The 26,063-nt window shown below is 32.9% G+C and overlaps 1 protein-coding gene across 7 annotated transcripts in view; it reads left to right on the forward strand.

Annotated features, from left to right (window-relative positions):
* Positions 1–23,298, forward strand: part of LOC115986537 (ankyrin repeat-containing protein ITN1-like) — a 71,019-nt gene extending 47,721 nt beyond the window's left edge. For 4 of the 7 annotated variants that reach the window (XM_031109661.1, XM_031109665.1, XM_031109662.1 and 1 more), the window contains 4 exons: positions 1,727–1,816; positions 13,727–13,762; positions 13,916–14,367; positions 22,395–23,298. In XM_031109661.1, the coding sequence (XP_030965521.1) occupies positions 1,727–1,816; positions 13,727–13,762; positions 13,916–14,367; positions 22,395–23,003 (1,187 nt within the window). In that variant the 3' untranslated portion in view covers positions 23,004–23,298. The remainder of the gene's footprint in view (positions 1–1,726; positions 1,817–13,726; positions 13,763–13,915; positions 14,368–22,394) is intronic. The other 3 variants (XR_004090769.1, XM_031109663.1, XM_031109664.1) reach the window with 3 other exon arrangements.
* Positions 23,299–26,063: the final 2,765 nt, after the last annotated feature.

The following is a 26,063-nucleotide window of genomic DNA, read 5'->3' on the forward strand; positions in this document are numbered from 1 at the left end:
AGGATTCAGCCGTTGATTTGGCGCCCCACCGTTGGATCGAAAGGACACGTAGCCGCTAAGCGCAATAATTAGCGCCTCGTGGGTTGCAAAACGCCTTTAGCAGTAATGAGGCACGTGGGGAGCATGCCTCCGCACGGGTGAAGCAGGAATCCACAATAAATGATCCTATGAATGTCAAAATCCCGCATTTCCTCCTCGGACAAGAAAAAAAGAGCTGGAATTTTGAGGGGCTATTGTAGGGGTAAAATTCCCAAAGTTAACAATGGGCCTTGGGCCCCGCACGGAGCCTAACCATGACCAAAAGGGGAAAGGGGGACCAAAAGACTTCCAGCCCAATTCTGTTGAGCCTAGCTTATTTAAAAAGACGTCCGAGGAGGAATGTCTCCTCGGACACACAAATACGGGCCCAATGTGCGCCCCCTCCACAGTGAAGAACCATCCCAAACAAACGTGGGTAGTAGGATGAGCCTCACACAGCAGGAAAAAAGAGGAAAATGTAAGACGTCCAGGAAGCTACTTTTTCAGCCGCATTAAATGCAAGGAAGCTACTTTTTCAGCCGCGTTAATGTGGAGAAGACAGGCGAACAATGTTACATTGGCCAATGCAACTCACAGAAAGATAAGGTGGATGTCCGATGGGACAGGCACTCAAGTGAAGGTCCAGATGGTTAACAAGTGTAAGGCTCTTATCAATTTAAGGAGGCTATATAAGAGAAGGAAATCCTATGAAGAAGAGATCGGAAAATTTAGAGGGAAAAAAGAGGGAGAGAGATTAAAGAATTCTGTAATCTTTAAACAGAGCAAGAGGTGCACTCATACGTCTCCTCGGACCGGTATCCTGTGAACATAAATGAAATATTCTCGCGTTCAGACTGTTGCATGGCATACAGTTAATTAACGTTCACTTCGTCCAGTCCTAGTTCTGTAACCCGCTCTTTACAAATTCATTTTCTAGGGTCTTTTGGGCCAGAACCACTTACTTGCTGGGCCTGGACCCCAAAAACTGACCCTACAAGAATCTTTTAATATGTTGATCACTCTATTTAAGTAAGAAAAAATGAGGTAGTTTACTTATTGACATACTTAGTTTTTACTTCTTAATTTAATTTATGTTTATTATTATACGATAAATTGCATTTAATCATTACAAAAATCTATTGAAAAAGCACAAGTAGTTTTGTAAAACATGATAATTTTTTTACCGAAACTTATTTTTAAGCTAATGATAAGTATTGGTCAGAATTTTTTTGTTCTTATTAAAAGAGTCGGAAGTTGTTCTAAATAGGTTTGAAGCATCTTCTCAAAAAAAAAAAAAAGAAAAAAAAAAAGGTTTGAAGTAACTGTGAGTGGGATTGAAGTAGTTCTAAATGGACTTGAAGTAGTACTAAATTGGAGGTACACTTGATACAAAATTATAATGAATTTGAAATCGAAATTGGGATACTTGGGATACTTGGCACTTGTAGTGGATTGGCTAATTTATTAATAATTACAATGGATTAGCTCAAATTAATTTTTATTTATGAATTCTTAGAATGGATTAGCTTAATTGAATTTTGATTTAAAACTTAATTAAAAGAAATATTATAATTATGACATACCAGAATGTGAGCTCTTAAAAACTAATTTGACAATATTAGAAAAAAATAGTCTTTCAATAATAATAATAATAATAATAATAATATTATTATTATAGATGCCTAACTTATTTTACTTGAGATTCAAGGACCAAATCTGCTGCGATGTATATGCAATTGTGCAACCGACGAACTCCCTTTAACAAATACCCATCAACAAGGGAGAAGGGGAGAAAGTGGTAAGTAAGAAATGATTGGATCCGATAATTGTTTTTAAAAGTTAAAACTCTTTCTTTTTTTTTTTTTTTTGGATAGGATTTTTATCTTTTAGTCAGCCTTAATGAAAATAATATATTGGGAAACTTTATTTTACTTTGTTTTATTTTGCTCCCAGATAGAATTTTACTATAACTTGAATCTCGACTTTTGTTCTCCACATCCCATCAACACTTATACTTATTGAGTGATTATCACGCGAAGGGTGTGCGATGATACTTTATTTTTAATCACATAATGAACAATAATAGAATGATTTTCTTTTCAATATAATTGATAGTGATAAAATAATTACTCCTCTTAGGTATTCAAGAGGAGTGCCTCTCTCTTTTAATCCTTTTACTAGTATTATTCTCGTACGATGTACGGCTTGATAAAAACTCATACATAAACTCAAAAATTTTAAAATAATTAAAACTAAATTATTAAATAAATAGTAATAATATATTATCAAATAAGTATATAATTTTAATAAAAAATTACTTTAAGTTCCGATTCTTTAGAGTTTAGACTTTATCAATGTTTATCTATTTTTCTATTTTAAAATTCTCTTTGGGTTTTGTGTTAATTTCTTAATATGAGATATGAAATGAGTTTGATCATTTCTATTTGAGTTATGTTTAATTTATGCCCTAGTCAATACAAATAATAATAAACAAAATTGTTTCTCAATACTAATTTTTTCATAGTAATAGTCTAATTAAAAAAATCAACACACTCACAAATTAAATAAAATAAACAAAATTGAAAATCAAAACATACACAAAAAGTTCAAAAATAGAGAATATAAAAATTCAATAAAAACTTACATAAGAGAACCAAGAACTTAAATGAGTGTCCATTTTGTTCCTTCTTTATAGTAAACTTCTTTTGGCATAATATTCTGCACGCAAATTCAGAAATAAAGAACAATAAGTAATATGACTTTATTAGATTAAAACATAAGTGTAAATTGCATTTTGAATAGAAAAGAAATACAATAACGTTGGGTGTATTATGTGGGATTCAATTATAAGGATGACTTATTGGTTAAGAAGGATTGTCTCAAAAAATCATGGTTGAATATATATAAGTTCTGAATGTTTTGATAATCGACTTTTAGTTGGAGTAAAATTTAAAATTTAAAACTTAGACAATAAAGTTTTATTTAAATTAAATTATTGTTAAATCTTATCCCTTAGTTAAGAGCTTTGTTGCTTAATATCATAATAAAATATTAGTTTAATAAGATGCGACTTGAGGAGAAAAAAAAAGTGAGGGTTGTATGCGATATAAATTTAGAAAATTTTTATAATAAACTTTTAGTTTGAATAGAATTTAAATTTGTTTTAAATTATTGTTAAATCATGCAACTTGAGGAAAAAGAAAAAGAAAAACGTGGGTTGTGTGGGATTTAATTTTAAAATTTTTTTATAATAAACTTTTATTTTGAATAGAATTTCATTTTTTTTAAATTATTGTTAAATATTATCCCTTAGTTAAAACATAAGTTGTTTTTTTAGAAAGAAAACGCAGGTTATTGTGGATTTAAGTTTAGAAATTTTTTTCTAATAAACTTTTAGTTTGAATAGAATTTAAATCTGTATTAAATTATTGTTAAATCATGCAACTTGAGGAGAAAAAAAAAAAAAACCAAAAATGTGAGTTGTTCGGGATTTAAGTTTATAAATTTTTGATAATTAATTTTTATTTTGAATAGAATTTAAATTTGATTTAAATTATTGTTAAATATTATTTCTTAGTCAAAACATGGGTTGCTTTTTTCTTTTTTTTTTTCATTTTTTTTTAAGAAAGAAAACATGGGTTGTTGTGTGGGATTTAAGTTTATAAGTTGTTTATAATAGATTTTGAGTTTGAATAGAATTTAAATTTGTTGAAACTTAAATATAAAATTCTATTTAAATTAAACAGTTGTTAAATATTATTCCTTAATTGAGGAAATATATCCTACCAAACAATATATAATTAACTTACTAATTACTTTCTCCAAAAAAAAAAAAAAAAAAATACTAATTAGTGAGAGTAGCCACTTGGCGCAATCATAGCTTTTAAGCCTAACTTCTATAATATAGTATATATTTCCCTTGGTATTAACACTTAGCCCATTATGTTGCTTCCATATTACTCTTAACCTTACCAAAATTACTAAAATGCCATTATGTGTTTGAAAAACTAAAAAAATACCCTCACAATATCTAATTTGCACCTAATCTAATTTTAAAAAGACGTCCTACAGTCACTCTTAATTACTAATAATAATGGATATTCCAAAGATTTTCTCACAATTAAAAAAAAATACTCATTATTTTCTCAAAAGAAAAATACTCATTAATATCACATATGACAGCAACATGATTTAAATTACTACTACTCATACAAGTATGAGTTAATAGTATCACTAATAGCACTAGTACATACTCAATATCATAAATGTAAACAGAATAAATGACGGTAGTATACAGAAAGTATTGGACTAGATGGTGTAGGGTATCATGCACACATATTATGGATACAAATGGAATTCATAATTTACTTGTTTGAATGGAAAAATAATGATGAACAAGTCATAGCTAAATCAAATTACCATTACTACTCTGCTACATTTGCATTGAAATCCTTCTCATCCTTATTTTTCAAAAGATGACGATCATTCTTCCCATGCTCCTTATTGTGACAAAAAACACATTCATCTTTCCCAACTTTCTTATTAGTTGTTCCTTTACATTTCGATTTAGATTTACCTCTCCTACCAAACTTCCTATTATTATACATGCCCCTATGTTAAAGCCTTACTAACTATATATCTGTAGGCCTACTAACTAGTAATAAGATGGTCATATGTATCAAGCGGTGAGTTAAATAACAAGAGAAATCTATCCTCAGTACTAATTTCAAACTTCTAAATTTTGCAAATCAGCTAATAGTTTATCATAATCATTCAAATGTTCGAACACAAAAATACGTTCACAGTACTAAAAACAAGAGTTTTTCTTCAAATAAAGTTGGTTCTTCTCACTCTTGGTAATGTACTTGTCCTTCGACTTTTTACATTGCTCCTTAACCTTTATCTGTTGGGGAAAAATCCTAATCCCATTTATGTCTATGTGTGAATTAAAATATATAACTACCAAGCAATAGCAATATTATGAAAACAAAAAATTTTTAGCAAGCACCACATAAACACAACCATACAAGAACACCAAATCTTACGTGGAAAACCCTCTAGTGTAGAGGGAAAAACCATGGGGTAGCTTCGAAAAATATCCACTATAAAATAAAGATTACAACTATCAAGTTTATGCTAAACTTGAGTCCACAATAAATTGGATGTACAACAAATAAATCTTAAGGAGTAAATACAATCTCACCACAAAACTGGTAGCAAAATTTTCTTCTGAATACTCCAACTCTCCATGGTTGTAGCACTCAAAAACTCCATGAGAATTCCACTAATTTATTTTCCTTGTGTGTAACTTGAGCAAAGAAAAATGTCTCATTTTTCTTTTTCACTCTCTCACACTCTCATTGTATTTCTCTCTATCTTTTTGGACTGCACCTCTTGAAGCTCTCACTTGTGTTTTTCTCATAATGGCCGAATGGCTCTCTTGCTTCAGCTCTTCACTCAAGGCCGAATGACCCTTTGCTTCTTTCTTTTCTTTTTCTTTAGCGTGTCCAACACGCTTTGGATCACATCTCATTAAGAGAAGTTAGACCTCCCAAACTCTGGTCATTTCTCAATAAATGGAAAAGCTAGCTATAAAACTTTTTAGATCAAGCTCATAAATGAGCTTTGAAAAATATGTGTGATGGAATCTGAGGGTGTCATGTGCACCCAATAATCTTCCCCTCCAGCATACTACAGAGGAGATCTTCAACCTAAGTCTTTAGTTAGAATTCATGCTGGCCAACCCGACACAAAGCTTGAGCTTCTCTCTTGACACAACCTTGGTCAACATGTCAGCTGGATTTTCATCTGTGTGAATCTTCTCTAATTCAAATGACTGTTGTTCAACAACTAGTCTCAACCAATGGTATCTCACCTCAATGTGCTTCGAGTGTAAATGGTACATAGAATTCTTGCTCAAGTTTATAGCACTCTGACTATCACAATTAACTACATACCCATCTTGCTTCAAACCCAATTCTTGGAGAAACCGTTTCAACCAAAGCATCTCTTTACCTGCTTCATTAGTTGCAATATACTTAGCTTTAGTTGTAGATAAGACAACACACTTCTGCAATCTTGACTACCATGATACAGCTCCCCTTGAAAAAATAAATAAATATCCCGATGTAGATTTCTTACCATCAAGGTCACCTGCCCAATCTGCATCTACATAACCCTCCAAAATTGGTTTAAAATCACCAAAAGTCAAGCACAATTTAGAGCTACCTCTCAAATATCTAAAAATCCACTTCACTGCTTCCTAGTGATTTTTACTAGGATTAACTGTGAACCAGCTGACAACACCAATTGCATGAGCAATATCTGGTTATGTGCAAACCATAGCATACATCAAACTCCCAACTGTTGTGCAATATCTAGTTATGTGCAAACCATAGCATACATCAAACTCCCAACTGTTGAGGAATAAATAGTTGATGCTATGTCTCCCTTCTCTTTCTTTGATGAAGAACAAGATCTCTTTCTTAGCTTGAAATGAGCACCAAGAGGTGTACTGATTGGCTTGGCATGTTTCATATTGAACCTTTCAAGAACCCGCTCAATATATTTCTCTTGTGATAACCATAGCTTCTTAACTTTCTTGTCACGTAGAATCTACATACCCAAAATTTGCCTTGTAGGACCTAAGTCTTTCATATCAAATGACTTGAACAAGTCATCCTTTAAATTTCTAATTACACTTGCATTTTGTCCTACTATCAACATATCATCTACATATAGCAGAAGAATAACAAATTTACCATTGGGAAATTTTCTAACATACACACAATGATCTACATTTGTCCTTGTGTACCCGTGACCCACTATGAATGAGTCAAACTTCTTGTACTACTCTTCTTTAACTTGCAAATCATGTGTTCTTTCCCTTTCACTTTAAATCCCTCTGGTTGATCCATGTAGATTTCTTCTTTCAAATCACCATGAAGAAAAGATGTCTTCACATCAAGTTGCTCAAGCTCAAGATCCAAGCTAGCTATTAATCCTAGAACTACCTGAATGGAACTTATCTTGACTACTGGAGAGAATATCTCATCAAAGTCAATTCCTTGTTTCTGACTGAAATCCTTGACCACCAATCGAGCTTTATACTTTACTAACTTGTCACCATCTTTCTTTAGCTTGAACACTCATTTGTTTTTCAATACCTTCTTGCCTTTAGAAAGTTCCACCAAGTTATAAGTCTTATTCTTGTTCAAAGAATTCATCTCTTCATCCATAGCCTTTAACTAGCTTTGCTTATCCTTATGAGATTGTACTTCCTGAAAACTTTTTGGCTCCCCTCTCTTCAGTAATCATAGTATACTCAAAAGTGGGGTATCTACTTGATGGACGACGCTCTCTAGTAGGCCTTCTCATCGAAGGTTCTACCATCTCTAGTGGAGGAAGCTGCTCCCCCTGCTCAACACCATCTATATCTGTCACATCATCACCATCAACACTTGCTAGCTCATTAGCATCAAATTCAGTTGGCTCATCACCATAATTCTCATCTTGTACCTCTTCCCTATTTGTGGCATTATCTAAGGAAGAAGAGGTAGGTGTAAAATTAGGAACACCTTCAGCTGTAGCTTTAGGATCCCATAGCTTGTAGCCAAATTATGCATCTCCATATCCAAAAAATATACATGGAGTGGATTTGCTATCAAGCTTTGATGCTTGTTCTTTAGGCACATGAACAAACGCATTGCACTCGAATACCTTTAAGTGAGAGTAAGAAACATCTTTCCCTGTCCATACTCTTTTTGGAATATCAAAATCCAAAGGAACTGATGGAGATCTATTAATTAGGTAGCATGCAGTCACAAAAGCTTAACCCCAGAATGACTTAGGTAGATTAGCCATTCTCAACATACATCTAATCTTCTCAACAGTAGTGCGGTTCATCCTTTCTACCACACCATTTTGCTGTGGGGTACCAGAAACTGTCTTCTCATGTCTAATGCCTTTCTCAAAGTAATAATTCTTGAATTCATTAGATGTGTATTCACCACCGTTATTACTATGGAGACACTTTAAAGGCTTTCCTTTCTCTCTTTCCACCATGGCATGAAATTTCTTGAAGTGCTCAAATACCTAGTCTTTTGTTTTCAAAACATAAATCCACACCTTTATTGCCACCTAAAGTCTCAACATCAATGGGACCACATACATGAAAATAAATAAGATCTAATACATTGAGTTTTCTAGTAAAGGGTATATTAAATGAAACTCTATGTTGTTTATCAAATAAACAAAAATCACAAGAATTTAGTGACGTACCTTTGGCAAAGGGAATAAGAGACTTCTTTGCCAAAATTTGCAACCCTTTTTCACTAATGTGAGCCAGCCGCCTATGCCATAAGTTAGGCAAAGAATCCTCCTAAGCTGCACTAACAACATCCTTGCACAACTTTACTTGTGTCTTGTAAAGTGTACAACAAATCTTTCCTCTAGCAAACACCAATGATCCTTTGCTAAGCCTCCATTTTCCATCACGGAAATAATTGCCATAATCTTCTTTATCAAGAACATGAGTGGAAATCAAATTCAGGCGAATATTTGGAACATGTCCACATCTTTCAAAATCAGGGTGTATCCAATGTTAGTTCTAACACAAATATCACCAATTCCCACAATGTCTACATAACTATCATTGCCCATCTTCACTCTCCCAAAGTTTCCCGCTTTGTATGAAGTGAATAACTCCTTTCTTGGAGTGACATGGTAGGAAGCAGTTGAATCCATCACCCATTCAACATAAGGATCTGAAACTGTACAACAATCATCTTGTCCTAAGGCTAGGACCTCATCTTCCAACACTATAACAGCAGCAATGTTCTTATTATCCACCCTTTTCTGATTTTTATCCTCCTTCTGTTTGTTTTGCCAAGCCTTGCAGTTCCTTTTTATGTGACCTTCTTTATCACAATAAAAGCACTTGAATTTTCCTTTTAATTCTGACCGACTTCTAGATTTACCTCGCCCTTTAGAATTTCTACTCTTCTCTCCCTGTTCTTTGTGACAAGAGCTTGTGCAATATCCTTGCCCATATCCTTTCTTCTAGTTTCTTCATTAAGCAAACTATCTTTAACCATGGCAAGTTGTAATGCACCATTCAGAGCAGAATTACTAAGTGACACTACCAAAGTCTCCTAACTGTCAGGTAAGGAATTCAGAAACAATAAAGCTTGCAACTCATCATTTATTACTAGCTTCATTGTAACCATTTGATTAGCCAAGTCCTGGAACTTACTAAGGTGCCTGACAATGGACTTACCCTCCTTAAGCTTCAAATTCACAAACTTTCTAGCAATATTATTTTGAGCTGTCTCTCTTTCATAAAGACTCCTTAATTTTTCCCAAAGAGCCTCTGCATTTGTTTCCTAAGACACATGGTGAAAAACACTGACATTGATGCATTGTCTAATACACCTGATAGTTTTTCTATTTAATTTCTCCCAGTCTCTATTTGACATATCACTAGGCTTGACACTATCACCCTTAATAGGGTCATGCAAATCCTTGCAATAAAGGACATCTTCCATTATCAGCTTCCATATCGAATAATTCGACGCCAAGAGTTTAACCATAGTATTCATAGTCATATTCTCCATTTAATCCAACACAAGACAATCAAACCCAAGCAACCAATAGCTTTGATACTACTTGTTGGGGAAAAATCCTAATCCCCTCTATATCTATGTGTGAATTAAAATATATAATTACCAAGCAATAGCAATATTATGGAAACAAAAAAATTCCAGCAAGCACCACATAAACACAACCACATAAGAACACAAAATCTTACGTGGAAAACCTTTTAGTGTAGAGGGAAAAATCTCGGGGCAGCTCCGAAAAATATTCACTATGAAATAGAGATTACAACTATTAAGTTTATGCTAAATTTGAGTCCACAATAAATTGGATATACAACAAATAAATCTCAAGGAGTATACAATTTCACCACAAAACTAGTAGTAAAATCTTCCTTTGAATACTCCAACTTTCCATGGTTGTAGCACTCAAAAATTTCATGAGAACTCTACCAATTTATCTTCCTTGTGTGTAACTTGAGCAAAAAAAAATGTCTCATTTTTCTTTTTCATTCTCTCACGCTCTCACTGTGTTTCTCTCTATCTTTTCGAACCACACCTCCTGAAACTCTCACTTGTGTTTTTCTCATAATGGCTCTCTTACTTCAGCTCTTCACTCAAGGCCGAATGACCCTTTGCTTCTTTCTTTTCTCTTTCTTCAACGTGTCCAACACGCTTTGGATCACTTCTCATCAAGAGAAGTTAGACCTCCCAAGCTTTGGTCATTTCTCAATAAATGGAAAAGCTAGCTATGAAGACTTTTTGGAACAACCTCATAAATGAGCTTTGACAAATATGTGTGAAGGAATCTGAGGGTGTAACGTGCACGCAACACCATCTACCTCATAACAAAATATTTTTTATAATTGGCCAAAGCGCCAAACACAAATAGATGGTGCCACAAGCTTGAAGCTTTGTCTATTGATCTTCTTCTAATTTTTACTGGCATCCCTTCAAGTTTATCTTACAATGCAATATCCAACTCTTGTTGGATCAAGATATTCATAACATCACGTTGTCACATGTTGAAGTTATCCATTCCACTAAATTTATCTACCCCAAATTTGGCATTAAAGACAATGTTCCTAAGAGCATTAGCATTGAAAAATGCTAATGCTATATCTAAGCCTTTTTTAGCATTTTATGGCTTAAAATGTGCTGCATCAAAGGATGCTAAACACAACTATTGTAAAAATTTTTACAATAGTGCTACAGTACAATTCTATCTTTAGAATTGTACTGTAGCACAATGGTATAAAAAATATATATATTTTAATCCACCGATTTCTCTCTCTTCACTCTCTCTTTCTCCGCTCTCTTCACATTCTCTCTGCTCTGCTCTTTCCTCTTCCTCTCTCTTTCTCCGCTCTCTTCACATTCTCTCTGCTCTGCTCTTTCCTCTTCCAAACCCAAACATCATCTGCTCTCTCCGCTCTCTTCAATCTCTCTGCTCTTTCCTCTTTCAAACCCAAACATCATCATCTCTTTCTCATCTGCTTTGTTTTTTTGGCTGTGACCGGTGCTTAAAGGAAGTGGTGGGTATGGCTGAGGTGAGTTGTGGGTCACGGAGATCGGAGTGGGTCATGGCGTGGGTCACAGAGATCGGAGATCGGAGTGGCTGAAGTGGGTCACGGCGCGGGTCACGGCATGGGTCGCGGAGTCGGAGATCGGAGTGAGCTGAAGTGGGTTGTGGGTATGGCTAATTGGTCACGGCGTGGGTCACGGAGATCGGAGATTGGAGATCGGAGTGGAGATCGGGTTCTGTTGTGATGCTGGTTTAATTTTTTTTTTTTTTAATTGGGATTTTTGTTCCGGTGGGATTTTAGAGAAACTCATTTGTACATGTTGCCGGAATCAGTTAATCGAATCGCCGGCGGATATTTGGATTATGTGTGTTTGTTGCTCTGTTTAAGGTTTGATGGTTGTGTTTGTGCGTGTGTTTGTGCGTGATGGTTCTGTTGTGATGCTGGTTTTTTTTTCTGGCTATGACCGGTGCTTAAAGGGGTTGTGGGTGGTGGTTGGGTCCGGGGTTTGGGTCGTGTTTGGGTAGTGGTTGGGTTGTGGGTTGATCGGTGGTGGGTTGATCGGTGATGGGTCTTTGTGGTTCTGTGAGAGGAGCTGGTGTTGAGGGAGGCAGAGGAAAAAAAAAGAAACGGTTGGAAAGCCTAGGAAAGTAGAACTGAAAAAAAAAAAAAATTGGTTAAAAAGAAATAATAAAAAAAGATTAAAGAATAATATTTTAATAAGAATAGAGTTTTAGGATGTGGGAGGTATTGTAAAATGGGATGGTATAAGTAATAAAGTGGCTTTTTGGGATGGTATAATAGTATAGGATAGCATTTTTCAATGCTAGTGCTCTTCCAATCTGCCATAGGCCTTGCAAAGGATTTACTTGTTATCTCCCAATAATCAAATCAACAAACCAATCAACAAAATATCTAAAGAAAGCAAATACAAAATGTCTAGGCTGACTCTGATACTGTCTGTTGCGGGAAAGGATTTTCGGATTGCACTCCCACACAAAATTGATTGTGAAAACTTTTATAGACATTAGAAGATTTCCAAAACAAATGGTATAAATAAAGAATTTATACGATTTGACCTTTGACTTGTGTAAGTTATGTCCATAGGTAGCAACAAGGAGAAAATTTAACACACACATATAGAGATTACAAAGAATAGTATAAAAAGGCTCTCCTAAAATCCAAATCCTAAAAACACCCTAAAGGCTCATACCAAATAACAAATAAATATTTCTATTCAAGCTTTATTTAAGCTTTATTTTTTGTTGAGAATAACACTCAATGCAAACACATATTCAAGTATTCACAAAAATATAATAAGAGTATTTATAGTAGTTTCTCTAAATTTTTTTCACTATTTGAAGAATGAACAATATTGCCTACTTTTTCATATTCACTTTCTAACAGACTTTCTATCATTTTTTTTTTATCCCCATTTAAATATTGTTTCTTTACTTCCTCCCCCCCCCCCCCCCCCCCCCAAAAAAAAAAAAAAAAAAAAATCTATTACAACTCCATGGCTACAATTAAATCAACAACACCAAAATCTTCTGCATTCAACAACACCCAAATCTCCTAAAAGAAAAAAAAACCACCCAAATCTTGAAACCCAGATTTTATCATCCAACATTATGCAAATCTTAACCCAGATTGTATCATCCAACAATACCCAAAATCCACAACACCCAAATCAACAAATCTTTAAAAACCCAACGTCTGGCAAAGATCTTTGGAACTTGCTTCAAAACCAAAAAATAAAATAAAATTGGCCTTGGAAAGCTTCGCCAATTCTGGAAGTCATGATGCAAATAGGAGGACCAGAAAACTTTTGTTGTTCCACTAATTTTGTAACAGAATGCTGTGTGCTTGGCAAAATATGCCTCCAAGTCTTTTGTTGAGTGTGACTTTGAGAGTGAGACTGGGAGAGACGGAGAGCTGGTCTGTATGAGAGAAGAAAAAAAAAAAAAACTTGAATAAAGAATTATAAGAATGAATGTTTTATATTATATTAAACTTGTATAGAGAAGCTACAGTGCTCTCCACACCAAGAGAGCTACCATAAAACAACTCTAAAAAAAATTTAAAGTTTAGAGAGGTTGTAGGAGATAATTTTTTGTGTGTTTGGTCCAAAAATAGCTTTAGAATATCTATTGGAGATGCTCTTAATTAAAAAAAAAACAAAAAAAAGTCTATTCAAGTGTTGCCATTCAGAAAAAAAAAAAAAAAAATTCAATCCGAAAAAGCTAATATACTTTTAATAAGAACCCCATTAAGTCAGGTTAACGGAATCCTGATCCACTTGAGCCAATATCTTACTTAAATTTTTTTAAAATTCAAAATTCCATAGTTACTTAATAATTGAAAGTAGAAACTATTGGATTAAATAAGAGAGTAAGCTCCAAAAAAAAAAAAAAAAAAAAAAAAAAAAAAAAAAAAAAGAACAAAACAAAAACTAACTAATTAAATTGAGGGTAAAGTAGTTGTTTCCGACGGTTGATTTTGCAAGAATGGTGCTGTAGCTAGATTCTAGAAGCTAACCAACCAATATTTTTCTTTTTTGATTTTGATTATTTTTCTTTTTTCACTTTGCAGCTCCTGGATTTGTCTCGGATATCCTCAAACTCTTGGGTATATATGCTACATTTAGTCAATTAGTTTCATATGTTAGTGATTGACTGTGTTCAAAATTTTTCTATTTTCTTCATTTTGCTCTATCTTATTTATTTATTTTTCTTCATTTAGTTCACTAAACAATATTGTTTTAATTATTAATTGATTCAGGATTGAATCAAATATATGAATCGAAGTCGCTTCATAAACAATCCAGAGCTGTTCTACGCCACATGTGCCGCGAGTTACCAAAAGTCAGTGCTGATCGACTAGAAAAGGGTCTTGTTTTTGAAGCCATCTGCATCGCTGTCAAGAGAGGGATAGTTGAGTTTGTTTCTGAAATACTGGATACATTCCCTGATTTTTCAACGTTGTGTCGGGAAAAGTCCACGAAACGAAACATGATTATGATTGCCGTTCTACATCGTCAGAAAGAAGTATTTAACTTCCTATACAGGTTTAATGAAAAGAACTTAACTACTTCAAATAACTCATTATTAGCTGCGACAGATAACAAGAAAAATAACATATTACATATAGCTGCCATGTTCGAATCTTCCGCTGCAAGTAATAGCGTTCCAGGCAATGCTTTTCTTATGCAGAGTGAACGTCAATGGTTTAAGGTAATATCTCTCGCTTTATATGTATTTAATATAATTTCAGTGATGAGTTGTTTTTGAGTTTTTATTTTATTTTTTTTATAGAGAGTTTAAATATATGACGTCTACTTATGATCTTTACCATCAGACTAAGATTTAGTTTTTTAAAACTCCATTTGAGTTCTATTAAAAAAAAATTAAAAAAAATAATTGTAATATTTCCTCTCTCTAGCAGTATAAATAAAAATACTATTGAAACTTGCAATGATTCACTTGAAACTTTAATAGAACATACACCGTAGCGTATACATATTATTGTGCCACTTGTTGTATTGACCATATGTAGTGTATAAGTTTTACTTTATTGAAATGCAAAATTATGATAAATGTTCAAAATTATTAAAATAAATATAAAATTTTTATTTTAGATTCCATGAATTTTTTTATAAAAAATAATTTTAATGAAAGTTTAGCCACTTGTACGGGTGTAAAAAACTCCGGCCAATTGAATGGAGTGACCAAAACTGCAAAAAAAATTGGTTTTCTGTTTCGGTGGCTATGCTAGATTTTTCCACCTCGACACCGACCAAACCGAACCAATATATTTATTTATGTATTTATTTATTTATCTACTTATTCATTCATTTTTAATTATAAAGCATTTAAGGGTTAGTAACTTAGTGGTGAGCCTTAGTTCGAGACTTTGCGCAACCCTTTTGAGTTGTTTAATTTTTGATAACCCTATCATCTTTTCTTTAACCCTGGCATCTTTTATACTCCTAGCCACTTGTCCCATAGTGAAGATAACCTAGCCACTTGTTCCATAGTGAAGATAACTACTTTGCAGAGTCTCAATTTCTAGAACTCGGCTTTCTAGAACTCAGCTTTTACTATATAGTATTGAACTCGGCTTTTAATAATTAGTGACTTACTTGACAATTTATTAGATTTTTTTACCTAAAATAAATTAAATATATAATAATTAATGAGTCATATGACAAAATCATATTAAATGTAAGATGTTCAAAAAATACATACATATATTAATATTAAAACACTTGGTGCAAATATGGTGTGTAGTGCGTAAATTTTAATATATTAAAAAAATATTATATAATCACAATAATTGACATAAATATAAATATTAAATTTTATTTTACATTATTTGAAATTTGGTAATAGTATTTCAATTGAAGTTGAGTTTTAAATTTTTTGAAACTCGGATGATTGAGTTTAACATAGATTAAATTACTGGCAGTTAACTTTAATTTAGGATAAATCATCTTAACATTATCAAAAAAGAATAATTAATAATTAATTAGATGGTAAGCAATTGTCGTAAAGAAAAATGTGTCACTTGGCACAACTTCTTCTAAGACCAAATATATATATATATATATATATATATATTAAAGATTATGTTAACGGGTGCTCTTAAAGCAATTGTTAACAAATCATTTTAGAAAAGTTTTAACATAACTTTTATGAAAAATAGAAAAAGTTGTTAGTGCGATGGTTATTCCCTAAGTATAAGTGCTTGTAGGGTGTAGGGGGTAAGGGCCAAGTTTAAGTTTCTAGGAGGAAATTTCACACACATATACACTTAAATTAAGTTAGAGTAGAATTTCTATCTTATATATATATTTAAAAAAATTTGTAAATATATTAATTGTTTTTTTTTCTTTTTTAATAAAACATTTCTTAAAATGATTTATTAACAAATGCCCTTAGGGCATCCATTAACATTTCTCATAAATTAAAAGTGAGTTAAAGAGTACAAAACTTTGAATTTGTGTCAATTTAAGAGCCTCTAACAATTTTAAGATGATTGAATCACTTATAACAAGAGCAGAAATAAAAAATAAAAAACATTAGGAAGAAAATTAATTAACACTGAGTTAAAAAGTAGAACCAATTTATGAGTCTTTATTGGATGATTAGAATTTCCGATAACAAGGTCGAATAAGGTTATCTCTTAGAATAAAAAGGTTAAATAAGTTATATCATTCAACTTCAGTTTTAGGTACATAACCTTCGTAATCACAAGGGGAGGGGGGAATTTGTTTTACAATGTTATGATCCTAATGTCCCACATAAATTAAATGTAAGATTAATCATGTGTGTATAAATTCTTGGGTAATCTCTTCTTGCAAGCCAAGTGATATGGAAGAAAAGAAATTTTCACCATCAACCAGGAAAATAATAACTATGTTGATCTCTTAGATTAATTAAAAATTAGAAATAGTTGTGGCCAGTGACCTGTTGAAACTCGGACTCACCACGGTGACATTATCCTAGCTGTTGGGTTGAATGTTTAGTGTTTTTAAAACAAGTCGTAAAGCACATCAAAGTGTTTTTTTTTTTTTTTTTTGAATACTAAGTATTTTTAACACACACAGAGGGAGGAAGGTCTTAAAGAAACTTACAATGGTGTATATCCAAAAGGGCCTAACTCTTGGATATATAGCATATGTTTTAGCACATCAAAGTTGGAAAGGATAATATTCAGTGAAGCAACATTAATGGTGGAATTATTAAATAAAATTAGATAGAGTATAAGAGAAGGAGAAAATTGAATTAGGAATAAAATTGTCACTTAACGTAACTAAAAAAAGAACAAAAAAAAAAAAAAAAAAAAAAAAATCAACAAAAAGTAAAAACAAAATAGGAAAAAAGAAGGAAGTTGATGATATCAACAAATTGTAAAAGATAAGAAAGAAAAAAAAAAAGGAAAAAAAGGAAAGAAAAGTTGATACTAATCATTAAGCTTTTGTATTTATCTAAAGCAAAGAATGGATAATGCGGTAGAGTAAAATTTCTTTAAAGAACAATTAATCTATTGCTTGTGTTTAAAATTATTTCTAAAAACACTAATTATTACTTTATCTAATAAGAAGAAAAGGGATTAAGTAGTAGAGAAAAAGTTCATAAAAACAAATAAGTTGTTTTTATTTAAAAAATTGTAGTAATTTGGTGAGGTTACTTGGCGCAACCATGTGTTATAGACCTAACTTTTATTATATAAAATAAGTATATATGATAATATTTTAAATAAACATTAAATTTTAATATAAATTACTTGAAACTTTTGGTAATAAATTTAGTTGAAGTAGAGTTGTATATTTCTTCAAAATTTAGAGTCCGTTTGGTTGGAGCAAAAATAGGAGGGATGAAAAATGGAGGAGAGAAAGATTAGTGTGTGTGTGTTCGGTTCCAGGGAGAGAAAATGGGGGAGAAAACAACTTTTTCCTCGAGCCCACATTTTGTGAAGAGTGACTTTTCTCCCCAAATTTGGGATAAAATGGGGAAGAAAGTGGGCTTAATATGAGAAATTACCTATCTGCTCTCCCTCTTCAACGTTGGTTTCTATTTTTTTTATTCAAGCTTAATGTCAATTAAAAAAAAAAAAACCTTTTTCCCCCTTATAAATTATTAGTTTTCTTTTAATGTAATTGGGGTATAAGAGTAAATATATACAAACACAATTTTCTATCCTCTTATTTTCATTTTCAACCAAACAAAAAAGTTTTTCACTCCTTCACTTTTCCACCCCAACTAAACACATATGAGAAAAAACAAAATTATTTTCTATTCTTCCACTTTTCCATTCACACTATTTTCTATCCTCCCACTTTTCCATCCCCTAACCAACCAAACCCTAATAAGATTTTATGAAGAGTAATCCATTGGTAAGAGAGAGTTTCATCTATTGTAAACTATCGTAATAAATATTGAGGGTATAAAAACTTGTCACAAAGCAAAGATAGTCACCTAAAACAACCACATTGTGGTAATAGAGAGTTTCATATAATGTAAACTATCTTAATGATTAGTGAGTATAAAAAATTGTCACAGAGCAAAAATAATTACCTGACACAACCATGATAATCGAATTTTACATACAGTAAACTATGAGGGATTTCACAATTCGTTTTAATACCAATGGATTTGGTCTACGATCGAATGCTATAAAAGATTTGTAACCCTTCATCCTTCACCAATTGGTCATTGGATAAATCGGTAAGGCACACAGTTCGACAAGTAGTATCAGAGCCCGATCATAGGTTTGAGTCATTGGAGCTGGATTGTGAGAGAGGGATTGTGAGGGATTTCATAATTTGCTCCAATACCAATGGGCTTGGTCTGTAATCGAATGTTATAAAAGATTTGTGCCCTCTCATCCTTCACCAATTGGTCGTTGGATGGATCAATAAGGCACAAGGTCCAACATAAACTATTGGTAATAGAGTTTAATTTAAGGCAAACTAACTTAATAATTAATAAAAGTGTAAACACCTATCATAAAGAGAGGATAGTTACTTAGCAAAACTATAACATTTATTTGGTAGAAAAATGGTTGTATGCAAGTGTTTAACTGGTCCTTTTTGAGCAAAAATAAAAGAGGGATTGATCCTTTGAGGTGGGTATGCATTGGAATGTGTTCTCTTTCATGAGAAGATAAACATCAATGGACACTTGCCAAAAGTCATTAAGGAGTTGTTTGGAATCCAATGATTCCTAATGGGAATGAATGGAAATTATATGAAAATGGATGGAAATTAAAAGGAATTTGATTACATTGGAGGTAGTCGCCCTAAAGAGAATTGAGAAGAGAGAAACACATAGAGAGAGGAAATGCACTGAGCAACAATTTGGTATATTCATATAATACCTAATTAAGAATTATAATTGTAGGGACTCCATTTGTAACGACCCAAAATGATACTGGGTTCGCATGTAAAAATGGACCAAACAATATCATTTGTAGTGCGTGGGCTTGAAAGGCTAGGCCTTGGTCACCGGACAGTAGTTAGTCATGGTGTTCATACAGAATTAAACCGTGTTCGCTCGAGGAGTCTTTCTCCTTGAGGCGGTCTAGGAGGCTCTCGTTCTTGGCCTTTTTTCCCCCCGTCCTTTTTTTGGCGCATCAACCTTCACATTATATAGCCCTTCTTGGTTGATCCTAGCCCTCCACTTGTTGATCAGGCAGGTGCCTACTTAAGTACCCGTCTCATCAGCTGCCTTCCCTTGCTTTTTGTTAGTTGCGATGACCGAAGTCACCCTGTTCAGGCGTCTTTTCTTATTAATATGGTTAGGACGTTTGCGGGCGCATTTAATGCGGAGGGAACGTATTTATCTTGAACTAGTTCCGCACCGTACCCCCACGTGGGTCCCATTCTATTCGCCTCTTCTTCAGGGGGCTTTTTGGGGGCAGCCTTCAACGAGATGTTGCTCTTCCCTTTGAAGTCTTGGAATGCCGAGGACAGGGTCATCCTCGGCTATGCCCCCGGCATTTCGGCCTTTCCCTGTTCGTCCTCGGCAAATACCTTCCTCGGCACGGGCCTTGGGCCCTAGTAGAGCGTGGGCCGGATCATAAGTTCTCTGGCCCCACAATAATCATGTATTTATAAGAGACTAATTATAATCTCATTGGCCTACATGATTAAATTGGCTATCTAATTCAACATGTTCCCTAAGAATTAAGCCAAGTGTAAAATGTGTCTTATGTGTTCAAATTTTAACTAACACATTCTAATCTCAACTAATTAACTAACTTCATTGAAGGGATTATAATTATTAGGAGATTACAAAAATTAAATTTCTAGGCCTATATTGTCCAACATAAGTGAATGAAAAATTGACTCCTAAATTGCACATTTGAACATGGTTTAAAGAGGTAAAATTTGTAATTTTTAATACAAAAATTGTAATTTTTATATTTGATCAATAACATAATTAAAGATTTTAAATTATCTTGAAATTTTGTAAGCATGTAGAGTGTAAAAAAAATATAATCAAATGGTTGATTTAAGTGGTGTAACATTCCTTAGAGTTATACTAGGTATAACTTAAGCTTTCCTAAATTATTAAAAAAACACAGTGTCCCCCTCTCCCCCAAAAAAAGAGAAAAAGAATCAATTGGTAAGCCTAGTGGTTTTTTTTATTTTTTTTAAGCTTTTTCTTACCTCTTGACTGATGAGTTCTACTTGTTGAGTAAAGAGTTTTTAATAAAGACAATATCTCGTGCTCTTTTAACTTTTAATCATTGTGGCTTGAAGTGATTGGTCCATTAGAATTTTCTCTTCTTTGCTTTGACGTATGAATAATAATTAAGTTTTTTTTTTTTTTGTTTGAGAAACAACAATAATAATTAGGTTTGATTTGCAGTCATATCATATATGGAATTGTACCACTATAAATATTAAATTTATTATATAGTACTTAAAAAATAGCTAAACATGGAAAATTTAATTTTACAAGTATTATAGTATTGGAAAATGTAAGAAAGACTTTCAAAAATTACATTAAATTTTTTTTTATAAATTTAAATAATGTTATACCACTCAATATTTTTTAATTAGATATGAATTTTGATAAATCCACCACTATATTACATTATTTTCATAAATTCTCCATACTTACAAAATTTAAAGATAATTGTAGATCAACAGTCATATCATCAATCAATTGTTTAAATTCAAGTTTTTGTAGTTTAAAATAATGCATAAAATATGAGTTTATGGATTGAATGACAAATTACATCCGATTGGCATGAAAATTGGCATGCATATTAAGAATATATAAAACATGCAATTTAACAGTTGAATTTTCAAAATATGAATTCACACAACCTTTTTTTTTTTTTTTTTTTGAGAAACAAAAACACACACACACAAGGGAGACGAAAGGGGTTTTAATACAAATATACACCACAACTTCACTCAAATGCTATGATAACTTTTAAGGGAGTGTGGGGCAAGTTATACTACACACAACTTGATATAAAGGCTTTCTAACATTTATTTTTGTCACTTTTAAATCCTATAAACCTTTCATTCATGATAGATTATTGAATCATAGATCTTTTCAAATAAAAGAAAAAAAAATCATACATCTCAGTCTGTTTAAAATTATAGATAAAATATGTTTAGGGCATGTTTGATAAACGGTAATAAATACTGTAATGTAATAGTTATTCTTATGATTTAATTATTCTTTAGTTTGGTAATGTTTTTATTACAAGGAATAATCATTCCTGATAAATAGTTATTTTTTAAAATGAGAAATAATTATTCTTTTATAAAAGGGTTGTAATAGCTATTCTTTAGTAGGTACAATTTCTAAAATTAATATATTTTCAAATGAACAAACTTTCCATATATACGTAACAATTATAAAAATAAAAAAATCATAAAAAATAACTCATTTTTCTCTCTAATTTAAAAAAATATTATTTTTAATGAAATATAATTATATGAGTAAAATATTTCCTAAAATAAATATTAAGTTCTATTATAATGTTACAACTCATAATCAAACTTATGAATATGTTTAATTATTTCATTACAATACATTTTATTCCTATTAATAAAAATTAAAATTGCTATTGTATTCCCCATTTAGTGTGAGTTGTAACATTAGAATAAAACTTAAGATTTATTTTAAGAAATATCTCATTCATACAATTATATTTCTTAAAAAATAATATATTTTAAATTTTAGAGAGATGAGTTATAATTTTGATGATTTTTTATTTTTATAATTGTTAGGTGGATATAAAAAGTTTGTTTATTTAGAAATATATTAATGTTAGAAATTATTACATCTGTTAAGGAATAATTATTACAACTTTTTTAGAAATGAATAATTATTCCTTATGAAATTATTCATCGTTTTAAAAAATAACTATTTATAAGGAATGATTATTCCTTGTAATAAAAACATAACCAAGATATTGAATTACTAAATCATAGGAATAGCTATTATACTACAATGCCTATTACAGTTTATCAAACATACTCTTAATATTTTATATACACTAACCTTAGAGACAAAAATTAAAAAAAAAAAAAAATTTACAAAACTAGTAAGATGACAGATCGTTAATAATATATGATAAAATAATGTTAGTAATGAGTCAAGATTAAAACCAACAAAAGCTTCCCAACTATTATGAAAAAAATATTACGAAAGTTATATTGTTATGACTATTACTCTTTCATTTAAATCTTAAACTGTAGTCTTTATGTGATATTTTTTATTAAATGCAGGAGGTGGAGAGAATGGTTAGTCCTTCTCTATTAGAATATACAAACAAAGATGGTAAAAAACCTCGAGAATTGTTTACGGAGTGCCACAAAGATTTAGTGAAAGAAGGAGAAAAATGGATGAAGGAGACAGCAACTTCTTGTACTGTGGTAGGTGCCCTAATTATTACCATTATGTTCGCAGCGGCAATTACCTTTCCAGGCGGTTACAATCAAAATACAGGCTGGCCAGTGTTCTCAAACAATAAGGTGTTTATGGTCTTTATAATATGTGATACATTGTCTCTACTTTCTGCCTCAACTTCAGTACTGACGTTCCTTGGCATCCTCTCGTCACGTTATGCAGAAGACGATTTTCTTAAATCTTTACCTCTAAAGATGATTAAAGGCCTTTTCACCCTTATTTTCTCTATGGCAACCATGATGATAACCTTTTGTACTTCTCTTTTCATTATTCTGCCTGGAAAATCATGGATGGTCATTCCTGTTATTTGCCTTGCTAGTGTTCCGGTCGCAAATTTCGCATGGACGCAATCTCACCTTCTTTATGACATGCTCATTTCAACTTATCGGTCAAGAATCTTAGACAGGAAAGCGAAGACTGGATCGTAAGTAATTCAATGTGCTACAGGATGCATACGTGTGTCTTGAATAATTGGCATATAGCCAGAAATTGTTATTTTTACTTTATTTGGAAACATAGCTGATGAACTTTCCTCTTGTGATCCCTATTGCGAGTTATATGTGTGCCTTTAATAATTGGCATGTAGCCAGAAATTGTTATTTTTACTTTTTTTGGAAAGATAGTTGAACTTCCCTCTTGTGATCCATATTGTGTGTTTTACGTGTGCCCTTAATAATTGGCATGTGGCCAGAAATTATTATTTCAACTTTATTTAGAAGATAACTGATGAAATTTCCTCTTGTGATCCATGTTGTGTGTTTTTCTCAATTTATAATTTTTTTTTTTTATCTTAATTCAAATAAACCATAACTCTGTGATATATTTTCTCTTTTTATTATTATTTAGTTTTATCTTAGATCAAATAAATCATAACTCTGTGATATATTTTCACTCTTTTTATTATTTATTCATTTTCTAATTTAGTTCTTTATTTTGATCAAGGATAGTATAATCCCTGATCCAATAAATCTCATCCACAATATAAGGGTAAAATATAGATCTTATTTTATTTTATTAGAGTTTCAATTTATGTATTTCGTTTTTATTATTGTTTTTAATCGTCAGATTAAAATATCAATCAAGATAGAATAAAAATCTTCTTTAAAAAAAAAAAAAAAAAAATCTTTTTTAAGAATACACCATTTCTTTATATTGATACTTGATTAATGGGTGGCCCAATATGGCTTTTCTTTTTTTAACGTGAAAAAAATACATTTGGTCCAGATTCTAATTTACTTCGTGAAATTGAAAATGTTTTTTTTTTTTTCCTCATAAAATATAAGAAATAGCTAGTTAATCTTTTCGTTCCCTTCCCATTATATACACTGCTTGTTTATGAAGATAACTAGTGGCTATATAACCTCTTTTTTACTTGGTTTTGACCTTAAACGGGTTGGGAAAATGTGGCCAAACATTTTTCACATGTTACGCTTGGATCCACAAAATGTGGCATCATTTGTCATGGTTAGCCATGTGATCAAATTACTTATCTCCCCTGTAGGAGCATCTTCTCTCTTGTCATGGAGCAAGACTTTCCTCCCTTAGGTGTCAGAGCTTAAGAGTCTTTTCTCTCCCCTGTTTTCCTTGGTTGCTTTCTCTTGTCTCTCTTTCCCTTTCTCTGTTTCGTCTTGACATGGAGCATACAATTGTTGACAGTCTCAAAAACCTATAGCTTACTAAAGAAGAAGAGGAGGATATCTTCATCTCCTCAAATAGCTCACCGGACCTGCTGGAGGAATGTGCATTGAGCTTGTTTGGGAAATTATTGGTAGATCGTAATCAAAACCAAAGAGCCCTAAAGAACACTCTGAGATCAACATGGAAAATGGGTTTGGATCTTCGAATAGTTGAGGTCGGAAACAATGTTTTGCAGTTTAAGTTTAGCTCAATGTTTCAGTTAGAGTGGGTGAAGCGAAGCAGGCCGTGGAACTTTGAGAATAACCTCTTGCTCTTGTGTTGATGGAGGAAGGGTTTATCCTCAACCAACTTGGTCTTCACTCACGTCCCATTTTGGATTCAAATCTAGGACTTACCATTCGAATACATGACCGAGGAAGCTGGACGTGATATCGGAAGCAAGATAGGAAGGGTTATTGAGGTGGATAAAAGGTCATGGCAAGCAGATCAAGCAAAGTTCATGCGTGTAAGAATTGACTTAACAATTGAGAAGCCTCTGAGAAGAGGCGGATATGTTACAAATATGGATGGGGATAGATGCTGGGTTTCCTTTAAATATGAGTGATTGCCCACATTCTGCTTTTCCTGTGGAAAAATAGGACATGATGAGAAGCATTGTGGCTTGGTGATGGAGAAGCAACCTATAGAGAAGCAATATGGTGACTGGTTGAGGGCTGGGAGCATCTCAAAAGGAACTAATGAAGGGTCTAGAGGTTCGGGTAGTAGCAGTCACGAAACAAAAAATGATGGCTCTAGAGGCTCGGGTAGCGAGAGTCATGAACCAAAAAATAGTGGAGAGGCGGGGAAGATGTCTCAAGCCATGGTGGGGGAGATGGTAGTTTCCGTTCAAAGCAGGAATGAGAGGAGTAGCAGCTTGGGCAGAAAAGTCAGCCTCGAAGGGAGGGAAAAGTTTAATTTCTGGAAAAGAAGAGACATGAAACACGGCTAGAGATGGGTGCAGCAAGCTATCAGAGTGGATGGGATACTTTGGGTGCTGAGAAGCAGGAAGGAAGCAAGGGAAAGGAGCCACGTAGCACCCAAAAGCTAACTAAAAACCATCCGGTTAGAGACCTGTCCAATAGCAACGAGGATGAGTTCTCAAAAGTGGGCCAATCTGTGAAGCCCAACTTGAAGGAATAAGAGGCTACTAGTCCATTTAAGCCCAAGACAAATATGAAGGAGCAAGAGGCTGTAGATTCACTTAAGCCCAAGTTAATTAAAGCAAACAATGAAGAAGAAGTAGTGCTGGCCGGCCCAAACAAAGGGAAGTGTGGGATGGGTAAAGCAAAGTTAAAAAAGGTGGCTAGAGAGGTGGGAAAGACCCAAGGAGCTGGTATGAAGCCTCTGGAGATGACAGTAGGCATTAAGAGGCGTGAGGATACTGAAATGCTGGCAGAATGTGAAGGTCGACCCCAAAAGCGAAGTTGTGATGAGGAAGGTAAGAATAATGTATTTTTATGTGAAAATTTCTTTGAGGAAACGGCGGTGGCTGCTAGGCAGCACCGTCGGGAACAATGATTTCCTTAGGGTGGAATTGCCGGGGCTTAGGAACCTCCGAACAGTTCGTGTGTTGGGCGAATTAGTCCAACGATGGAATCCCAATATTATTTTCCTTTCAGAAACTAAAATTAAAAAGAAAGCTATGGAGAAAATTATGGAAAAAATAAATTTTGTTAATGGGTTGATTAGTGCCTAGAAAAAGCAAGGGAGGAGAGTTAGCAATGCTGTGGAAAAGAGAAGTTGATTTGGAAATTATGGGTTATTCAAGAAGCCATATTGATGCGATTGTCTCAGAACAAGTCTCGGGTTTT

The sequence above is a fragment of the Quercus lobata genome, chromosome 4, assembly GCF_001633185.2.
Source record: "Quercus lobata isolate SW786 chromosome 4, ValleyOak3.0 Primary Assembly, whole genome shotgun sequence".
NCBI classification, from domain to species: domain Eukaryota; kingdom Viridiplantae; phylum Streptophyta; class Magnoliopsida; order Fagales; family Fagaceae; genus Quercus; species Quercus lobata.